The sequence below is a fragment of the Ixodes scapularis genome, unplaced genomic scaffold, assembly GCF_016920785.2.
Source record: "Ixodes scapularis isolate PalLabHiFi unplaced genomic scaffold, ASM1692078v2 PGA_scaffold13__105_contigs__length_92229423, whole genome shotgun sequence".
Classification (NCBI taxonomy): Eukaryota; Metazoa; Arthropoda; class Arachnida; order Ixodida; family Ixodidae; genus Ixodes; species Ixodes scapularis.
Genome location: NW_024609839.1, coordinates 68,496,890 through 68,519,402, shown reverse-complemented (window position 1 = coordinate 68,519,402; position 22,513 = coordinate 68,496,890). Strand labels below are relative to the sequence as shown.

Sequence of the window (22,513 nt, the reverse complement as noted above, 5' to 3'; positions counted from 1 at the left end):
CTGAGGGGCATGCATCGCCATACACACTAACCATTCTGGTGTAAATTTCCTTAGTGGAACTCCCTTCTTTGCACAAAAAGCGTTATCACGCTCCGATACTCAAGCTTGAAATCGGACAGGACGCCGTGTTGAACTGACTGGTGGAGACCAAAAGCAGAACCAAATTTTATATTACGAAAATGTATGGCTAGACAGAAGACCTAACCAACGGTTTTGGAGACATCACTTTGGGTTATAGCAGTGCTGCAATGTTTTCCTTCATATGTTTATATGATACTCCCCAATATATGGAGGGAACGAAATCAAAAATGTTTTCTAAAAAAAAAAAACACAATGTCTCCAAAGAAAAAAAACACATAACTCCACAATGATGGCAGCGCCGTTTTAGGGCTTTTGTCGGTTCTGCAAGTTATACTGCATGTAATGAGCAAACTAAAAATACCAGAAAACTGAATATTTTTGAAGAAGCGGTGAATTATAGTTACTACATTCTTGAAAGCTTACAGAATTTTAAAAATTATATATCGTGCGTAAAAAATTCACAAGCGTGGCTGCTTTAACATTTTGACCCCATTTATGTGACTCGTTATATCGTTATGTGTTAAAGATATTAAACTGAAACATTTGTCGTATGTCCTTTATAAGCGTGTCTCTTATCGCAAATCGCTACTCTAGTTTATAATTCAAATTATTTACAGCGCTTCAAACGTATCCGAAATCGAAAAGTTCCACGTGCATGAAAGCGGCTCGCTGCGGGCGCGGCGTAACCGGTGTGCGAAGAGAGCACGCAGCCGGTGGTAATTTTTAACGGTAATATTACTATTCAAAAGGCTTAACCCAAGTGTTTCGTATATTTGGTAGGGTTTCACTATTGATATCAAAAACGCTGGACAGGTGGCCACCCGATTTAATGGGTTAAACCATATACTATCGGGGAAAAATTAAATGCGAACAGAGGAGCGCGTGGCTCGCGGTACAGGCTGCGCCACCTGGAAGTGAGCCCAGGAGCGAGGGTGCGTGGCCTACTCCAACGTGTTCACGCCCCTCCCTCTGCGCTCCCCGAGCTTCAGCAGTGCGCCTCTTGGTGTGCTGAAAGCTATCACCGCTATCTTTGCTGGCTCAGCGCGTGCGGCGCAAAGAAGCTCGCCGCATTTGCCGAGCAGGCAAAGATAGCGGTGACAGCTTTCAGCGCACTGAGAGGCGCACTGCTGAAGCTTGGGGAGCGCCAATCGAGGGGCGTGAACACATCGAAGTAGGCCACGAACCCTCGCCCCTAGGCTCACTTCCAGGCGGCGCAGCCTGTACCACGAGCCACGCGCTCCTCTGTTCGCATTTCATTTTTCCCCGATGGTACATGCATCAACCCATCGTGAACCCCCGACAGATTGCACCACCTTTCAGGAAGAGCGACATTTCGCAGGAGTTAGAAAACGTTTTAGTGATACCTTAAGGTAGCCAAGCGTCAGCCGACATCTCGAGTGGTACGATGATTCATTTTTCCGCACCATCTACCATTACCTCGGTGCTTGGTTTTGTTAGAGTCATATTAAGGACGGAGAAAACATTAGGTTCAGAAAACATGGTGTCTCTTTGGAATCTTACTTGTCTTGCGCAAGAGCAGTCAGATCGCTCTGCAGACTCCAGCTTTTGTGCGTGTGCATTTGACGGAGATGCAGAATACAATTGTAAGAAACTGTAGCAAAAAAAAAATCGTTTAGGGCGTTGTTTGCGCGTTTCCGAGAGAAAGCAAAAAGTACAGGTGTAGGTTGTCTTGGGTTTCCACGAAGTACAAGAACTCACCTGTTTGACGCAGACGAACGAGACCTGTGCCCCGGCTACGAGTGTCAAGAAGCCAGCCCACAACGAATGCATTTCAACCACGTTTGAAGACATCCGCATAATCAGCGATATTGAGGCTTCAAGTCGTCCTCGGCGCCTATTCACCGGTGGAGCCGTTTTCTCCGGAGATATGAGGGTAAACGAGTGACAGCTCTCAATGGACGCTTGTCTGCTTGCACGGGCACAAAAATATATATAAAATCGATATAAGTAAGAAAGCAAAATGGTGGCGATGTCCGAGATCAATAGCGCCGCTTCAATTGGCAACTCATTGGCCAGGTGCTTGCTACGACGTCTTCAGTCGGGTACGTGTCTCGCACCGACGTATCCACATGAGCGGCCATTGCGGTGTACTCGCTGGTGAGCACATAGTACCTTTTCCGGCAAAAATACTTCGCACGACCGACTTTGTTTTTCACTAGCATGACGCGGTGAAGTCACGAGCGAGCTATTTAATAATCACGCTTTCATCGACGAAAAAAAGGCTAATAATGTCAAAGTGTCAACAGTGATGGCGTTGGCTTCGGAATCCCATGCGCGCAAGCTTTGACCGTGCTTTTTGCGCACGCTAAGTAACGGACTCCGAGATGTCATAAAGAACAGTTTTTTTAATATTATAAGTGGCCGCCTACGTCATTTGACTGCTTCGCACGTATGTGCGACGCAACTGAAGCATTTAGAACGTCGTTGATGATACCTACAGAAGGAGGCGATTGTTCGGTCGTGCGAAGTGCTCGGCCCAGCTCTTCCTCGGCCGACAGTGCAAAGCAGCCGAAGGCTACGGTCACGCGGAGCCAATCCCGCAGCACCAAAAGTGCACCGTCACGGCGCTCGTCGTTTTCGTATACCGTCGGCTGGGGTTGGAATTAATTCGAAAACGGAGTACGGGCAAGCGTAAACCTTCAGTCAGTCGTGGGCCACTTGAACCAGGCGAGAACGACGTAGATCGCGATCTGCATGAACCATGCATTCGTCCTTTTCGCCAAATAGGGTGGTCTTTTTTTTTTTTTTCCTTAGGATGCCCGAAGCAGTTGCGCTTACCTCAACCGGCCAGTTCCACGGTTTGAGCTCACTAAGAGTGTACCATTTTTCCTGCAAACGTATCGTGGATATCTCGCATACCACGCACTCCGAGCGGATCACACACTCCACGGCTGGAGGATTACTAGGGCAATACAAACAATCTTGGTTTGGCGGCGAATCAAACCGTCTTTTACAATTGATTTTTTTTTTTTAATTCTGATATTTGGTGTGAGAAGTAGAAACAGATCGATTCGTCCGCTGTGGTGTCAGGTTGGGAAACGTTAATTTCAGACTGCTAACTGCGACACCCACCCCACCGTCACCTTACCCGTGCGAACGACGAAGGTAAGCAAGAAGTTATGCGTACGCCACGCGCGTCCCTCTGCATGCGTATTTTTTTGTCTTCCGTAAATTCCGCTTACAAAACAAGAGGGACTGCATTTGATGCAGAATGCTGGGCTAGCTGGTATTGGGATGTCAAGGGAATGGTATATAGCTCATTTTGGGACGAGGGCGAAGAAGAGACTAGACACACAAGATGGCTGGCTGCAACTGTTGAATCAAACGTGGAAATAGAATATATATGCAAGCTACGGTACTATGACAATCAGCCAACCCCAGGACTTAACTCCTTATCACACAGTTCAATGGACGCAACGCTAAACACAACATACACCATGGGCCCTAAACTCGTGAAACACAAAGTTGGAGCCAAAAGTTCATTGAGCGCCGGTTGGACGTCGGCGAAAAAAAGCGCGAAGTCATCGTCGTGATAAGCCAATCGGTGCGCTCCGTCAACTTCGGACCTAACTTTGGATTTGACGAGTTTAAGGTCCCAGATCTCTTTATCTCGTCCTCTTCGATTATCTCCCCAACAGTTTTGTTTTTATGTTTGGCCTGTATTGAGCGCGTGTCGAACAACGGAGTGCATCCGCAGTCCTGACAATGCGCTGATAGGTGGCCAGCCCGATACTTGTTGACGTTAAGATTAAATTCCTGGAGTCTATCGTTCAGGCATCAGCCCGTTTGTCCTGCGTATTTCTTTCCGCATGTTAACGGAATATGATAAACAACACCCTCCGCACAAGCGACAAACGGACTTCTGTGCTTTTTCACAGAGTCCAGCGGGGCTTTGCGGACAGGGTACGTAAAATCACTCAACCTGGTGAGCTTCTACAACGCAGAAAAAGACAACCTTAATATTTATGCGGCTTGCCATTTTCTCTAGTTTTATCCGCTGTCTTGTGCACATAAGGCACAGCTGCAATCTTTTGTTTTCTTCTGGCCTCATCTGGACAGGAGTTAACCTCTTCTCGAAGCCTTTGAAAGGATCACCTCCGCTACCGAAACGCTAGCGGAGGTAATCCTCTGGCGGGCGTTCATCAAATATAAAGCTCGGCGCTATAGAGAGATGACGTCCGCCGTCGCTGGAGACGTTCAAAACGCGCAGGGACACAGAACCTGCTCGAATGACTCGTGATTCGTTGACGATCAAAGCCACTGCCGCCGGTCGCTGCTCTACACGGAGACAAATTTCTGTAAGAGTGAAGCCAATTTTATGGGCGCCCGTGGACTCGCGCCTGTTGAGCGCTTACCTAAGCTAGCAAGTGCAGTCTTCGTTTCTTCCGATATGAAAGTTGTCACGCGTTCTTGTCCTACCTCATTAAGGTGTGTGTTTTACTTTTCTCGTAATGTTTTACGCCATCCGAGGTGGATCTCAACGAAGATATACGAGCACCGCCCGTAAGGGTGTCGACTAAGGATCCGGGAACTTCGTAACCGGGCTTGCCTTCTCAGATTACAAGAAACATTACAATATTCTTTTTCGTCGATCGCCGCTGATGTATAAAGTTGTAAAACTCCTCGCAAACTGCCGTATTTGCTTGTGCGGCCGTCAGTCAAGTCACGGAGTATTTTTTTTTTTAATAACAGCCTAGATTGGACATATACTTGAGGCCAATTGAAGGGCAGCAAACCGGCACGTTCAGAATTTATGCCTTGGTTCCAAAAGATTTGATAAAACCCGCCTAATTTCACTTGTCGCTAAAATTTGAAACAATAGTCTGAAACATTTAATCTCTAATTTGTTTTCGGAAGCTTTCCATTTCCAGTTCGATGACCATCATAATGATACGCGATCGTGTAAGTAATGCTGCGAGATGCACGACAAAGCCCCCTGGTTAGGAAAGGTTCAAATAGAAGACAATGCATGTCGTGCATGAGAAAACAAAAATAAAAGAACGTGCACACTTTTAAAACAAAATTAACGTTGCGGCGCGCGAAAAACGTTCTCAGTGAGGACATAAACCACAAAAAAACGCTCTTTCCAAAAACGGAAACAGAGAAGCTTTACCCTTGGCAAAAAGAAGAAAAAAAAAAGTCTCAAGGCGAGCCGGAACCGGAAGAAAACCTTCACTTTCGGTACAACAAACGTTGGGAGATGCAGAAAACGTGCCCTCTTTAAGACAGCTCTTTAGCAGCGTCATGGCACCGGTAGTAGGGTTCGTTGGACCTGCAGTTTGTGGTCGTTTCTAAAGCAATCTGTAGTGTAGACACAAGGTACCGTTTCAAGGCAGACAATCTTTCTGCTGTTCAAACCGATGAGAGAAAATTTCACATTAGAAAGATTTACATTTTTTACCTTCCAGTGCCTGATGAGAAGTTTTGTAAAATTTTACAGAGAACTTTCGGGTCTTAAATAAAACATAATTTTAACTGTACAAAAACCCTTATCGCAAATAGACTGGTCCTGTAATGGTTTCAAAATCAACTACTATATTCAATTTTAGCATTTCTTCATTAGTGTGATATTCTCTTGTTAAAGATGTTGCTTATTAACTGTTCAATGGCTTCTAGGTTGATTACTTTTAAGTTGTTTTCCTTTGTATCGCAAAGTCTGTAGATATAGCAGCTTTTTGCTGTGTTGTTAATAAATTGAAGTGTGCACCTTCCTATCTTCTTTTTTTTGTTTTGTTATTTATACACGTACCGTCACGTACCGTCCTGTTTGGTCCACATTTTGTTCCCTGTCTTACGGTACTGGAATGCAATAAAGAGTCCGCCTTTGGCCATACAGATAAAAAAAAGAAAGGAAATGGTAGCTTTGTATCTCAGGAAATAAATATTATCAGATACTTGTCATCGGTGCCTCTTAACTGGCCCCCTAAGTTTTATTTTTCTCGCATTGTCCTCAGACGGCACGTTAATCCCAAGTGCAACCCCCCTCGCCCTTTTCCAGAATACGACAATATGTGAGTAATTAACTGTTCTCATGTTTTACGACCGTCGCCTTTTCCCAATTTTAAGCCTTACATCACCGCGCAGAAAACAAACTTATTATTATAAACTGTACTACAGTAGGAGTTAAATTTGCAGCTCCTGCTGTTCAACCAGAAAACGCTTTCTTTTTGGCTGCTTTCCTCTTTTGTTGAAGTTAAATTTTATCTCCTCTGCCTGTTGTTGTCTCCCTTCAGCCTGCACCCGCACTTTCTCGACTAGCGCCTTTCCGCGCTTCTGCACTGGACTGTGCAGCTTCCCGATACCAAATTTTTTTAACGGCGCCTGCTAACTCGTCCACCGCCCGGCGTTGTAAAAACTCAATCTAAGCCGACTGATGTCTTCTTATGACTGCACTCAAAAGTAGTGAATAATGAACATGGTACATTGCTGCATTTTACTTTTGTATAACTCGCTGTTTTATACAGCGACTTAAAGGGGTACGGAAACGAAATGACGTGAGCGCGAGCTCTCTACACCTCGCTTCGAAATCGGCCATCGAGAAGCGCAATGCGTATCGCGCTCGTAACGTCAATTGTTCTTGCATGGTCAAGGGTACTGCAGTTGCGAGCTTTGCTGTTTGGCGGCGTCAACGCGTGACAGTCGCGCCTAGTAGTAGTCATATCCAAAGGTGAGAGCTCGAAGTCCCTGCTTTGAAGCGTTCTTCTGCAAAACGAGCGCTGGCGCTAGAAATGCCTGTCTCAAAGTCAGAAGCGCGGGCTAGTGCGCGCTTGCAGCTTTGACTGAGGTCTCAGCTTATGGGTGAGCGCAGTGTAAACCCGTGAGCGTTCTCCGACAAGTCACGTTCAGGACTAAGTAACTCCGCCAGCGAGCCATACTGCCGCAAACTGACGCTGCTTCTGACGAACTCATGACGTCGCCGCATTGCAACGGAGCTTTAGAGGCCGCCACCACACGCAATTTTGAAATCTCTTTATCCGTTTTAACATTAGCTTTCTTCCTTTTTCTGCCTCCCGCCAAGGAACATAATTATAGGCTAGTGTTTCTTGGCTACCGGCCCAACACCGACCACATTCATAAACAAAGAAATTAGTGCAAAACATTTCGTTTCCGTACCCCTTTAAGGCTTCTTGATGTGCTTGCGTTTGTCTTGCAAGCAACGTCAAATTAATGCGCCAGTGCACGAAGTCGTGCCCAGTGCAGCTCTTGGAGGCAAATTGTGGAGAAGCACTGAAATGAGCGGGTTTTGAAAGCGAATGCTGGCGGAGGACTCGCTCGCGGCACGTGTTTTTCGCAATTGCGCAACAATGGTTGGCGGTACTTGTGAGGAACACGATGCGGGAATTTTATCGAGGCGGCTTTCCAGTGGTCGTGGAAGATGAGTGCGAGCTGATAGCGGGCTTCGACGGCGCCTTCGTAACGTGCATCCTATACCTTCAAACTTCCCGCTCAGAGCAGATGATAAATGTGTCCTCGTCATGAGCACGCACTTTGAACCTTTTCACGGCGTACTCAAATATGGCGTCCCGGGAATACCCTCGCATCATGGGAAACACGAGCTGTAACTCCGGCTAATCGACGTCAGTTGCTAACGACAATGTAGATGGTGCTTGTAAAAAGTAAAGTTGAAGCTTGGGGGGAAGGAATCGCGTTCTTAAACCAACCCTGTCAATAGCGACAGACTAACATTACCCTTATTTCTGTACATGAAAGAAAAAAATTATCCACCTGAAGACGTCATAGACTACATCTGTCCAGTAGACCGATTTCACCAGCCAGTTCAACTACGCCAACGCTGCCGTGATGCACCGAGGGAACTTTAGTTTTTCTGCACGTGCAATAACCTTGCTGGAGCTCTGCGCTTGCGGAGCACGAGACGGCACGAGCCCTCGCATGCACGGCCGTCTGCCTTCCTTGAACTAAAGTTATGGCGGTATCACGCACGCGCCGAACGCTTAGTGAGATTGGTCTATTGTGGAAAGCCAACCACGACGACGCTTTCTGGTCGCGCAAATCGCCACTATTTCTTCTTTTTTTTTCACATTTAAGTCAGTATTTTATTTTGCTCCGGGTTCACTAGTACTATACCCGTTTTCACCTGAAGAAAAAAGGAAGTTTTGCTCAATGTTCATACACCGCGCAAAATAATTCTTACAACATTTGGTTCTAGGAGGCAGGAGCGATGCTTTTGGCGTTTGAAGCATGTACGTCTTGATAAGGTAACATGTATCAAATTTAAATTGCATCAACATATGTCTTAATTCTAAGCATAAAGAGAAAAATTAGTAGTGCTCCGCGACAAGCCGTACTTTTTTTTTTTTTTTTTTTTACTGCGGTCCTTGATGAGAAAACGAGTGTAGAATCCATTGAGTGTTGGCGCTAGTCTATCCTCCTATCTCCAGAGATACGGACGCCCCGGGGGAATATGAGCTGAGGACGACTCGATAGCTCAATATCGCTGATTGTACAGAGCTCTTCAAACATGGCTGGAGGGCTTTCGTCGTGGGCTGGCTTGTTTATACTTGTAGCGGCGACTCATGTCTTGCTCACCTACGGTCAACAGGTGAGTGCTTGGAGTTTGCTGAAATGACATACCCTGTACCTTTTTCTGAACGTGTACAATGAGCCCCTAAACGCTTCTTCTGTTTGCTAGAGTTCGTCGGACCACTTTTTCTAGCACCATCAACGATACGGAACCGAGAGCTCGAGTTCGCGAGGCGATTCGATTGCGCGTGCGCTTGAGAAGGAAAGGAACATTCTAAAGAGGCACCGTGTTCTCGGAAACGCGTGTTCTTTCCGTAAAATGTACACGACTTTCACGTGACCTCATTGCACCGTACCAATAGTAATTCCTAATCATTATTGTCGAGAAAAAGAAACTTGGTGGTGCGAAATATATGCGACTCCTGTCAGACGACGCCCCAAAGCTCATTCTCATTAACTATCCTTTCCACTAGAGGATCGATATTCTGCTAAAGGAGCTGCTGTTACATGGCCGGCAAAATACTATTTACCACCGATATTGATCCATCTGGGATTCTTCACATAAAGCTAAAACCGAAACTAAGGATATCATTCTAAAATTTAATAGTTGTCTGAAACATTACAAACTGATGCTTCTTTTACGGGCTAGTTCTTGGAACGGACCTAATTCAAATAATAATGAAAGAAAACCTTCGCAAGAAGCTTTGGTGTCACAGCGGGACACCGACAACCACGATAGTCTAATAAATAAGCAGCGCACTAAATTATTTCCTGCTAACTGAAGCCTATAAACCATTGAAAACAACCATCTTCCTGTAGGTAAAATCTGAAGATTGTTTATATCAGGGTTTAATGCTTTATTGCAGCAATACATAGCTTGCAAGCGTCGCCATTGCTGGGTAACGACGGTTGTTTCCACTTACTGGTTTCTTCGAAATACAACTTGTGCGGTGGGAAACTAACACGGTGAACCGAACACTCGCGGTGCATAAAATACTGGCAGGGCCACAAATGACGTCACGTAAAAGCAACGTATAACCGAAAGAGGAGTGAGCGCGCGGGCGAGCTGTGGAAAAGTCGGAGGCGCGTGAGGAAAAAGAAAAAGCAGATCTCCTCTGAAACCGTTAAGATTCTCATTTTCAACCAAATCCTTTTTAAGGGTACCGTACCGTCAGACAAAGCCTAAAAACACAATAGGGAGTTTTAGAATAGCGCACGCTAAAGCTTTGCGCACGCAAAGAATAGCGTCGTCGCCACTGCGCATGCTCCGAACGCAAACCAGGTTTTGCGCTTTGCGTGCGCAATTTTAGCGCGCGCTATTTCTCGGAAATAGCGTGCGTACGCAAAGATTCTTTTCGCTTCTCCAAGGAGGATTCGTGATGAGAAGTTGGCTAAAGCCAAGACGAGCACAGTTAAAAAAATGGCGGCTTCCAGGATTATGTCGGCGGCTGTTTTGGCGGCGTCGTGAGTTCGACGTCGGCGGCATCCTCGCGACTGAAATTTTCAATACGGGATGACATTGTACTCGATTGGGCAGCGATCACCGGCAACTTGATGCTTGCGACGCGCGAACATTTCACGGCGAACGAACGATGTGCGAAGGTCAGTACACGAGACCTCTCTTGCCGAGGCGACGCAAGCGGACACGACCGGTCAACCGCTCGCGTCGCGTTCTCATGTTTAAACAAATTAAAATGTTACTCTGGACCAAAAAACTCGTTTTTTTTATAGTTACACCATTTCGTGTGTGAAATAAAATTTTTTACTGTATCTTGGTGGCGTCGCAAGCGCGAGATGCTTGGGCTTTTGCGTCGCGGCGGAGAAACGCTATTCTAAAACTCTCCTGCGTCGCGTGCGCTAATACAAGCGCTAAATATAGCGCTAGCGTGCGCTAAAATTGCGTACGTTATTCTAAAACTCCCTAATATTACTGTCAGTCTTTCAAAGTTCGAACCCCAGGGAGACGAAATGATGCGCCAGACTACCTCCAATGCCGATAGCGCCTACTGTCGAAAGTGCTTGCTTTGTACTAAAGGACCTCCTTTCCCGAAGGGGATGCTCTAGGGGAAGCAGCATTTGCGGTGCAGCGTGGCACGACCTCCTTCTCCTTTTAGGAGGTTGTCCTTTCTACTAAAGTAGCTAAAGCGGTCTGTCTGACAGGAGTATTATATAGTCTGTTCACCATTAAGCTTATATTGGAGCCAAAGCTACAAGCGCAAGCTAGCCGGCGCTCCTGGCTTTGAGACGAGCGTTTTTGACGCGAGTGCTCGTTCTGCGGAAGAACGCTTCAAAGCAGCAACCTCGAGCTCTCGTGCTTGTGGCATTAAGTGCAGTCTAAGCTTAAGGGTGAACGGAGTATTGGCGACGAGATGTTTCGGTGGCGCCCTCTTAAGGTTCCTATCGCTGACGTCACGACCGAGATAATTAGTAGCGAGCGACAAGTTTGATGGCGAGCAGAACTCATTCTACCGAAGACGTCATAGTAAGCGTTTGACCAATTGTAGAAGGCCGATCACAGCGACGCGTTTGGTCGCGCACGTCGCCAATAGTCGGTGTCATTTTCAGCGTTCGTGCGTGTATGGCGCGTGATACGCTCGCTTTGCGAGGCGACGAACACGCGTGTGCTGAGCTGCGGAAATCGCACGCTGGGCTGTGCATTCGTAAACATTGGAATGATATGTAGATAGAAGGTATTCGCGGCGAGAAGTTTGGGTATTGCCGTCTGGTTTAATTTTTCCACAACCCAGGGCGAGGATACTTCAAATTCCTCTGCTGGTGCAAGCACGTCGTTCCAATGCACCATGAAAATAAAAACATAAACGCGTGGGTCGCACGTGCACTACCCATAGTGAGAAAAACAGAAGCGCCCATAGCGGGCTTCCCACCTCAAATATAAATTTAAAAAAGTACAAACAAGGTGCCGTGTAACCGAGCTTTAGGTTGCACGTCAAAAAATCCCCAGGTGGTCAAAATTAACCCTCAGTCCTCCGCCGGGGCGTGACAGATGCCCGTCGTTTGCCTGGCACGTTAAACCCGAAATTTGACTTTTTTGATGGATAAAGAAGGATACAAGTGTCCGCAGTGCTAACAAAGACACAAGCGCGTGATGCTAGCTTAAAGGGATACTGAACTTAAATTTCGAGCTCACTAAAGAAGGCCGGGCGGATAGGCGGGAAGCTGCAAAACCGAAAACTATCACTTATACGGCGATATATTTAACGGATCGCCGTATTTTTTGGAAAAGTGCGCGATTGAACCCGACCGACGAGGCCGACGAGACAAGGCACGTCACGATTCCCATTCTCTCTTGTCCTCGCTACGTCCCGTCAAGCTGGTGAACCGAAACGAGAAGGAGAGAAGCGAGGCCGCTTCTCCTCATCCTCAAATTCTCCCGGAGGACAGTTACGTCAAAGAACTCGCTTGATCGCGCCCTTCTTTTCCAAAAGTACGGCCATCCGTTTGAGATATCGCTGTACGAGTGATGTTTTGAAGTTCGTAGCGTCCCGTTCAACACTTCTGCAGCCTTACTTTGCGAAATCCAAATTTCGGTTCTGTATCCCTTTAAAGGAATTGTCCAATCACTCCAGTGAAATGTTATCTTCCAGAAAACAATTGAATCATATCGTGATTTCATTTAGGAACATCAGCCGCACAATACCCAAATGTTTAATCCTCCGTCGCACAAGTAATTAAATTTTAAACATAACCCCACTGCTCAGATGGCGCCCGCAAAACAAACAACATTTTCGTCGGCAAGAGCGGAAGCTCTGATGTAACATCAGGGAAAGAAAGCCGCCTTAGCTTTTGAATGCTCTCTCAGTAAAACAGCTTTGTTCTAAGAAAGACAAGATTTACGGCATTGAAGGAAGCTCAGTTCTTCGACGATGATCTTCATACGCACCATCGACCATGTTGATCAAAACCGAGAATAAGTCAAAGCGCGCGGTTCTGACCTTACCATTCCTGATGTGACGTCACGACACGGCCAGCCATGCATACTTGCGAAATTTGGCGTGCAGTTTCGTATTGATATTCATAATTGGTTTAATAAATATAGTGGCGTCCTTTAATAAAATAAATATCACATGACTATATTTAGGCCTCCTTTACGCGACCAGCGCAAAAACGCAGTAACTTCCGGATATCACTGAACAATCCCTTTAACAAAATGCTTTGTTTGCACGGAAACTCGCACATGGGGGGGGGGGGGTCAGTTTTTAAAACCACGAGTTTGAGCCCGTGCCTCCATCCGCACGACAGATGCGTAATAAATGGAGTGCAGAACATATTAACCATAAGGTTGAACCGTCGTCTTGTTAGATGTAAGCGCGATGAAACTTCTATAACATTCTTTGGACTACGCATTTGAGGCTATCATGTGATTCCTTGAAATGCTCGCTTTTGGCACGTGCCAGCCAGCGCATTCCCGCAAACCTTTCGATAAACTTACGTCAATAAATTGATCCCTGAACTGTCACTATTGCTATTACACTCTGTACTATAGCGCTTTTTTATCGTGGGAAGCACGTGTTTTGGCCTTTCCACAACGACTTTTTTGGTGCGCACCCTTTTCCCCCTCGCACTGTCTTCCTTATGTTGTACCAGACTAATGACCTGCATAAAGACAAAGGCATAATTATTCCGTAATTATGTTTCTTTTCTCGTGTGCAGCACCGGCGGTCCTTCGTCATCGATTACGAAAACAACCGCTTCCTGAAGGATGGCGAGCCGTTTCAGATTATTTCCGGTTCTATGCACTACTACAGAACACTTCCGGAGCAATGGGAGGAAAGACTTGCCACAATGAAGACCGCGGGCCTCAACACCGTTCAAACGTAAATATCATTATTGCACGGCGGTCCTTAATTACCGAATCCGCAGGAACGTTGAAGTTTATCATCGCCTGGGCTAGTTTTGATTTCTTGTGTCTCCATTGCTTGATGAAAAACAGCCCCAGATAAACAGGGATGAAGAACGGGTCAAGAACACTAGAGGACAACGGCTGTTGTCCTGACGTGTTTTTTACCCGTCCTTCGTCCCTGTTTATCTCAGGCTGTTTTTCATCATGTTTAACTGTTACCAACTGGCCCAAATCACCACCCTACATCAATTTCTTCATGTTCTCCGACCTGCGAAACGTTTTTTTCTTTGAATTGTCACGAAATTCGGCATCATATCTTGTCCCTCTTAGAAAGCATTGGAATTCACAAATATCGTGTCAGTTTCCTTTTATTTTCCGGGGACAGAACTTGGAAATCTTAGAACACCGAGCTTTCTTTTTTTTTTTAGGTAACGGATGGTCTTGAGCAAACTAAATAAGCTACGCTTCAGAGTAACGACCTTTCAGCGATCTTGGGACATGGTTCACAGTTATATCCTAACCCTCAGCTGAAATCGCAGGAAGCGCTATTCCGTTCTCCAGAAATGTCAAAACATTCCGCGACAGATAGAAACGCCAAAACGAAACGCTTCTCCGTACTCCTAGAACAGAGGTCGGCAACCTTTTGCAGCGGCGGGCAGAGTCGTCACGAAGCCGACACAGAGGGGGCCGGACGGCAAGTCGCGAAGGTGGGAGGGAGGGGGGCACGCGAAGAAAAGGCGAGAGGGTGGTGAAGTCACTCTCTGCTCAAATTAAAGATGTCGGACAATGCCAATTTGAAGTGCTCCTTGTACTTGTCTAACCCCATTTTAGGTCAAAACTGCCGTGCGGTACTTGAGTCTGTGGGAGGAAGCGGCGCCGGGTGGGATGCTTTTCCGATGTATTGCAGGGGGCCGCATGAAACTGCCTCGCGGGCCGCAGGTTGCCGACCCCTGTTTTAAAAGTTCGTGTTTACTCCTACCCCGAGTGTAATAGGTAAGGAAGACAACATAAGCTTGCCGAGTCCGACTCCCGAGTGTTCGATGCTCGGACATTCTCGACCGAATGTTCGAATGACTGATTGTAATAGATAGGCAGACCGTGTGGACTTCCCGACTGACTATCGCACTCTCCGGCGAGCCAGCTGTTACGCCGATGCCTCGACGCTCGCTGCTGCTTTCTCGATGCTCGTTCTCTCTTTTGTTTGTGCCGCAAGTTCGCCGATAAACCTTTATTTTCACTTTATGCTCGTCGATCCGTTTCCACTCGCAACGATATCGTCCCAGTTTTCTAGCATGCTATCTAAAATATCAGAGAGTTGCATTCCTGAAACGCAACTATCGGCAATGGCGCCCCCTCCATATCAGTCACCAAAATGGCAGCGCCCACAAAATAATCGAGCTTATTTAGTCTTTGTAGGGCGGTCGATCAAAGCGCTATTAAATTTTGGCATTTCTGTGATCTTCATAAAAAAAAACGATGAGCTGGTTTTTTTTTTCTGTTTAAGCTGCTTTTGAAAATACGTTTAAACGGCCAAATCCTTGCTGAGGCTCGCCATAATATAGACAGGCAAAACCAGCGTCTGCGTATAACGAGTATTTTAATCGAAACTGCATTTCAGTGGAAGGTTTCACACCACAGGAGTTTCTAAAGCGTAATTACACCCATAACTAAAAAAAAATAAAAAAACATACTTCGGAATTTTAGCAACGACGCAGGCTGAGCATAGCCGACGGTAACATTTGGTCTTCCTTTGGAGAGATGGCAAATAAGGTGCCATTTTTTAAAAAAATTAAGTGAATCTAGAAAGACACGGCCATTATGGCGAGTGTCGTAACAACCGTGAGTGCCTACAAGTGTGAGTAGAGTAACTTGAGAAATCCTCATCTGGCAACTTTTGTTTTTCAAACTCCAAATAGAACATATTCATTCAACGACAAAATCCACAGCAGCATGCAATGTAGCAAGGAGGTTCATGTCCCCTATGCCTCTAATGGCGAATTCCACTCGTCGTTTCGGATCACTACCCTGAATCCGCTACGGAGCACGCAATTCATGCGCAGCCAGCGCCTCCTACTCCACCGGCGGAAGACGACCAGCTTTTACGGGAGTGGCCGACTGTCCTCTCGGCATTCCCCATAGCGCTGGTCCCTCGTCATTTGCGGGAACCGCCTGGGTGCTCCTTAGCCGTCGTCGGTCGCCCGCCGTTCCCGTCATGCTCGGCGAGGCAGGAAGACACGTGCGCCCAGAGACCGGCTTCCGCTCGGTACGGGAAAATCTGCAGACCACAATCTCGGCGCTCCGAACCGAGATCCGGAGTCGGCGCTGCGTCAAAACGACGAGTAAAGGACATCGAGGTTGACCCCAAACGACCAGCGGCGGAAAGCGCGCCAGTCACTCCCGGATCGCGCCGAAAAGACGAGTGGAGTTCGCATTAATTTTGTAGGCAATGTGAAAATGAAAACACTTGTACTCAACATGCACCCACCAAACTCGAAGTGAGGATTAAGTGTCCCCGGTCTGTTCCCCCGCTGCCGAGGTTTTCTACATGTCGCATTGTCATTGACAAGATGAGGACGGCACGGCGACTGTTTTGACTACCCGCGCCTCCAGCACGCGCCCGTTGCATTCCGCTGCGCTTGTGCTCCGCGTGTACGCTGGAAGCTCAGGAAACGACCGAGTGTTACCGAAGGTAAGATGCTTGTGATGGAAGTCGGACAACCGAAGGACCACCTTGCCGTGGTCATCTTGTTCGCATAGCGTCAATATAGTATTCTAGAGAGAAAGTTCCCATGCATTCGGGCCGCTTCGTAAGGGCGGGGCATAGACGCAGATTTTGCCGGTCCCAGTTGGTGGACCCGATGGGCCCATGTCGCTAGCGACGTCTCAATATGAATAAAAAGTACAAAATCACCTTTAGAGTTTGCACCTTGTTAAACTCTAACTTACTTTGCAAGGAAACACCGGAATCGCGCGCTGATTAAAAATAAATAAAGATGGCAAGCGCTCGAGCAACTTCAACTCGTCGCGTCAAAACAAACACGCCTAGTCTTTAGTCTGCTTCCTTTCTCCGCTCTTCTATCGCTCTCTTTTTCGTTCTTTTTCTCGAAATCGCCAATGTAAGCGCCTAGAATTTTCCACGTTCTGATCCCGTTTTTACCCTCCCTGCATGTCAGCGTCCACAGTGTAATTGGTCTCAATCACTTAGAGCCCAACCGGAGCAAAATATTCTAGACTAAATCAAAGATGCTTACAAAAGAGAATGTCAGTCCACCAAGATGACCACGCTTGAGTCTTCTGAAACTAAAGTCGCTGACAGGATGAGAACAGTATGGCGAATATTTCGAACGCATGACCTGCGGCCCGCGCGCGCTGCCTCCCACCATGCATAGCCTGCACTTGCACACTCGAAGCTCACGAGACGCAGAAGTGCTATGGAAGGTATAAAAACCAGCGCTGGGCGCGGTGCAATAGAACAAACTCCCTGCCGTTTTCATCCCGTGAGTTACTATTATTCCAACACCTATCGCAGCAAGTGTCAGTACACGCGTTGTGCAAGCGCTCGTGTGTTTAAGCACAGAGGCCGACTAGGAGCTGTCTGCTTCAATTAGTTCCAGTAGTAGCGTCCCTACGCTTATACTGTTCTGTCCTTGTCTACACTTCATTCCAGCTACATCGAATGGAGCAGCCACGAGCCCGAGAATGACCATTTGGACTTCGAGGGCCGACAAGACCTTATCAGATTCATTAAAATTGCCGAACGTCTCGGGTTCTTCGTAATCCTAAGGCCGGGTCCTTTCATCGACTCCGAGCGAGACATGGTGAGTTGGAGAAATGAGACGCCGTCGTCTACGTTTTTACCCGCCTCGTTTTTGTCAAGTCACGTTTGATATATTAAGTTTTCAACAGCGGAACATTATGCCACACTAACGCTGCGCAGATGCATCCTGCAAAAGGCACGGTGTTTGCTGCATGCATAACGACCGAATCATGTGTGAACACGCCTCAAGCAAGTTCGAGGCATCTTTGTGAAGGATCTATACTCCGTTTCACCTTATATCGTACCGCAGACAAGGCTAGAAGCGCGAGCTAATAGCGTTGGGAGCTACTCTTAACGCACGAGAGCTTGTGCCGCCTTGATGTGCCCTAGAGCAAAGAGCTCGCGCTTGTAGCCTTTTCTGCGGTACATCATAAGGTGGAGCAGAGTGTAGAGATCCGTCACAAAGACAGCATGGTACTAATAACATGGGAAGGAAAGAGAACATAGCCACTAGAGATAAAACGAGGTCTTAGAGTGGGACGCCCTTTGTCGCCATTGTTCTTCCTGTTGTATCTCCGAGGATTGGAGGAAAAATTGGAAAAAAGCAATCTTAGGTTTCGAACCTTTGATACGACAGGCAAGATCAAAAGATCAAAGAGTCATTACAAGGTCTCATTTATGCGGATGGCATAGAGCTAATGGCCGATATCAACATAGAGCTTAAGTCCTTAATGAATATATGTGGCGCAGAGGGCCACACGTGAGGCTCTGTAGTGACAAAGCAACGATCACTGTGTTCAATGATGACGGGATGGCAGAGCTAAAGGTTCAAGGATTAGAGGTTGAGCGAGTCAATAAATTTAAGTATCTAGGAGTACGGATAAACTGGGGTATAGAATACGCAATGAACATGCAAAGCTTGTAACTGGTAAGGGTAACAGAAATGCAGCTGTAATTAAAAATAGAGTTTTGAGGAACTACAACAGGTATGAGGTGGTGAGGGAAATCCGGGATGAACTATGGTTTTGAGCCTGACCCTTACAAATGCAGTTTTGTACATTAAACTGGACGTCCAGACAAGGCTAGAAATAAAGCAACGTGGAATAGGTAGATTGGCTCTGGGAGCACATGGCAAAACACCGAACCAAGGTGTACAGCGCAATTCGAGATGGTCCTCATTCGAGGGCAGGGAGGATAGGCTAAGAGAAATAGATGCAGAACGATGGTCACGAATAGTTCTTAGCTATTTACATATGAGAGGCGTCGATAGAAAAGGGAGGAAGCGGACGAGAAAACATAGATCTAAATATACGGGAAAAAGCAGGGAGTCGGATGAGAAAATAAAAGTTAGGAAGAGAGTTAAAAAAACTCAGATGGTGCCAGGTGACATCTTGAGTTAGCAGACCGTTTAGTCAAGGAAGTACACCTAAAGCCCCTTGAATTGCTTGCGTTAAGTACACCTGCAAGCCAGGCCTTCTTTTATCGCACATCACATGGCAGTTATAAAATAATACATAATAGTGGTAGAAGCTAGTAAGAAAAAGATGAAAAAAAGTGTATGGGGTGCCTCGATCAAAGTAGCAGCCTTGATTCGCTGCGGCCTCCCGCGAGATTTTTTTGCAAGCAATATTGGTCACACGACTGCACGCCAATGCGATGCTGATTCATATCTAAGTGGGCCGGTGTGGCTGTGTCGCTAAGGTAATTTAATAACCTGCTGGAAGGAAGGACGACCCAAAGGGTGATGCCGTATTTCTTTTTGTGGAGCTCTTATCTTCGTGCAGCCCAGTTACGATCGGACGCAAGAAGCTCGAGCATGCATCCTTTGCGGACAGTCCATGTTAGGTAAGACAAAGGTTAGGGCCATCACATAAAGCCTTTGTCTTCTTGCAGGGAGGCCTGCCCTATTGGCTGCTGAGCGAGACCAACACGGTCAGACTTCGATCCAGTGATGAAAGTAATCAAACTGTTCTCACCTTGGCGAAATTGGGTCTCAACACTTTAAGGGGATACTGAACGAAACATTTTAATGCCCATAATAAGTGGCGCACAATTTTTCCACGAGCCAGCAGCCCCCTTTGTGCGTCAGCACAAGTAACGAAAGTGTCGCCATAGTACTTTATTGAGCCTTAACATATCAGTAAAAGGTGATTCGGGCAAAAGAAGAATAAAGACAAGATTTTCATCTGCACAAGTGAAAGCTACGTACTTTGTTGGACAAATTAATCGCCCACCTTTTACACTAGGCCCCACTGTGGAGATGAAAAGTCTGTCCTTATTCTTGTTTTCCCCAGAGACCATACATTTCTCCGTCTAAGCGTGAAGGGAAGCCTTATGACGTCAATTTTGTTGCCTGTGCGGGCACACTGGCGGCTGCTGGCTCGTGGAAAGATCGTGCACCACCTGATTATGGACATTGAAATGTTTGGTTGGGCATCCCTTTAATCGTTGAACTAAAAGAATTTCACAGTAGTCCGGATAGACTAAAGATCGGGAAGCACGCGTCCTTGTTAAATTAAACATTCGACTATTTTTTTTTTTTCGATAGTTGACTTTAAAAGGCTTTTAAAACAAAACTGCATGCCGGTTCTGGAGATGATCACGTCATTGACGAGGGCAGTCACCCAATTAATCACGTTTTTTTACGCTTGGATCTATATTTTTGTACACTCGTTAACTTAAGCCGACTCCTATTTGAAAAGTCAAACGTTAACGAGAAACTATCTGTTGGGGTCTGTCGAAAGATAGCACCAACCTTTGATACTAGTTTTTCAGTTCGAATAATTGCAACAGAAGCGACCTAAAACAGGGCTTGAATCGAACACAATAATTTTGGTCCAATAAAACTCGAAGTGGTACGCACCTTAATATTACAACCATATTCTTTAGTACGAATGGCCGGTATCTCGCATGAAATTACGAAGGGAAAAAATGTCCGCTTGTTTTTCATTTTCCTTTGAACCCGGAAGAGAACCACGAAGCTGTAGCAGTTGTTGAGGTCGAACGTTGGAACTAATTATTCGCCACAGATTACTGCAGGCATTTCAGTTAACTCTAAAGTGCACGTGTAAAACAAATGGACTATATTTGTTTTTTTCCTGTCTTTATATCTTTAGGGTACCTGAAGTATGTGGACCGCTACTTCTTTAAGCTGCTGCCGCCTCTGAAGCCGCTTCTCTATTCCAACGGAGGACCTATTTTGATGCTCCAGGTGATCTATTAGGTTCAACACTAGTTTGCATGATAGGTAAAAAGCGTATTTGGCCGTGTGATACTTAAAAAGCCCTGAAGAGAAAAAAAAAAGTTTTTTAAAGGAGCTGTGCAACAATATTTAATTGGAATGTTTTTCTCTCTAAACGAGCTTACTGGCACACCTGGGACTCAAGGATACTCACACGCAACGCCATTGGCCAAGAAACTTCTTTGTTGCGGTGTAATTTCAGGGACAAAAGCGATCATTTTCAGTCAATCTCTCCTTTGCAAAATTTGATGACGTAACTCGGGGATCGCAGTACACCCAAGTGACGATATTTGAATGCGGTTCATAGATTGGACCCGAGCATTGCGTGGGCACTCGACTTGGGCTCGTGACAATTGCTAGCTCGAGAAGCATTCGGGTTGTGACCCGTGTCCAATCGCTGCAACCACGACAACAGCCGAGCCATAACAATGTGTGGAACTCAGCGCGTGTCCTGCGCTTTGCCAACCCCAGCGCATGGCTACGATCAACACTGGCGGCATATAATCGGCTCCAGATCACGTGGCCGCTTGCTCTGGCTGCGAGTTGAGGGGGTGAACGCTGCTCGTTTTTCTTTAATTTTTTTCTGGGACTTCTATTGCGTTAGGTGAAAAACGAACGCGTGTTTCATAGGTCATTAACATTAGGGATCCGTTTTAAGCGATATTTGTGCACAGTACAAAAATTGTTGCATCGCTCCTTTAAGCAGTCCGGGGGAGGGGGACACGCGTGTCAAAACATTAATTTTAAGCGAAATATTTTTTTTAGAGCAAGTGTACTAAAATAACGGGTAGTGTTTGGACCGGCGCGATTTGACAATCGGAACTTGTCAAATTGCGCATGTAGACCACAATCACGGCGCTGCAGTCGACAGGGTAGCAGAAATTCGCTGCAGTCCGAACGTGCAGCTATGGTCCCAACACTAACCCGTATTATAGTAGACGGTAGTAGTAGTATACTCCGTTTAACCTTAAACTGAGGCTACAGCCAAAGCTACAAGCGAGAGCTAGCCCGCAACGCGCTCATGGGTATGAGCATAGGCTCCTCTATACTCACGAAGCCTGGCAGTGCGAAGACGGAGCCATAGAGTGCCCAGTCGCAGATTTGGAGCGCGAGGATCTGGTAGCACAGAGCGTCAAAGAGCCATTTCTCGGGGAACCTGGATGTCAGCGCACAGTTTTTGCAGCGGCGAGGGCCAGAAACACACTTGTTCGCTCGGGAGAAGTGTGTTTCGGCGTCTCGCCGCAGCGGGGCGCCAGTCACGTGGCTCTCCTCGTCTCTGATGTCCGCCGCTCCACTTTTTCCATTTTGGCGGCCGCTTCGCGTGGCGATCTACCAGGCTTTGTCAGTATATAGGCGGCTATGAATACATCCTTAACCAAATCTTCACGTTATGTGATTGCGTTGTCTTTGTCATCCGCTACAAATCAGATACCTACTTTGTTCCGAGCGCTTTTGTTCACGCACTCTACGGTGCGTGAACGCGACGCCGATGCCCAACGACCTCGGCGTGACCTGTCGCAGCTGTCGCTGTGACTGCACTCTGAATTAACGCAGGCCTGCTCAATTTTCGTTCACATCACGCCCACTGAAAAACACGGTGAAAGAACCCAAGTGTACTCACCTGATCTCGCTACACACACGTGTTCTTTCGCACCATAAAGTCAGTCTGCTATGATCACTGAATCTCAATGCGGAGCGCAAGTTCGTCTGCTTTTTGCGCAGGGGTTGCGATGATGTCAGAACGCCGAGCTCTTATTGGCCGATTGAAACAATAGTGGGTAGACCTCAAGGCAGCTAACCTTGATGTCTGCCCACTATCTTTTCAGTCAAAGCCAATCAGAGCTCGGCCTCGTTCTGACGTCATCGTGACCCCAGCGCAAGAAGCAGACGACTGGCTCTCCGCATAGATGCACACGCGAACGCGGCGTCGGTCGCCAGCTACAGCCGCGTCGTCTTCCGAATGCAGTCTGCCAGCGCGGCAACGTTATTGCAAATTGGCTATAGCTTCGGCTCAAAGCTAGGCAGCCACACTCTTAAGGGAAAAAGAGTATATAGTCTTACACCCTTTGTC

At 46.7% G+C, this 22,513-nt stretch overlaps 1 protein-coding gene across 1 annotated transcript in view; it reads left to right on the top strand.

The window, feature by feature from the left end:
* Positions 1-8,493: 8,493 nt before the first annotated feature.
* The window catches only part of LOC8024244 (beta-galactosidase), a 33,314-nt gene continuing 19,294 nt past the window's right edge, over positions 8,494-22,513 (top strand). Inside the window, exons 1-5 of the mRNA XM_042289943.1 lie at positions 8,494-8,662; positions 13,255-13,418; positions 17,112-17,262; positions 19,095-19,158; positions 20,318-20,412. Of these exons, the coding sequence (XP_042145877.1) occupies positions 8,582-8,662; positions 13,255-13,418; positions 17,112-17,262; positions 19,095-19,158; positions 20,318-20,412 (555 nt within the window). The 5' untranslated portion in view covers positions 8,494-8,581. The remainder of the gene's footprint in view (positions 8,663-13,254; positions 13,419-17,111; positions 17,263-19,094; positions 19,159-20,317; positions 20,413-22,513) is intronic.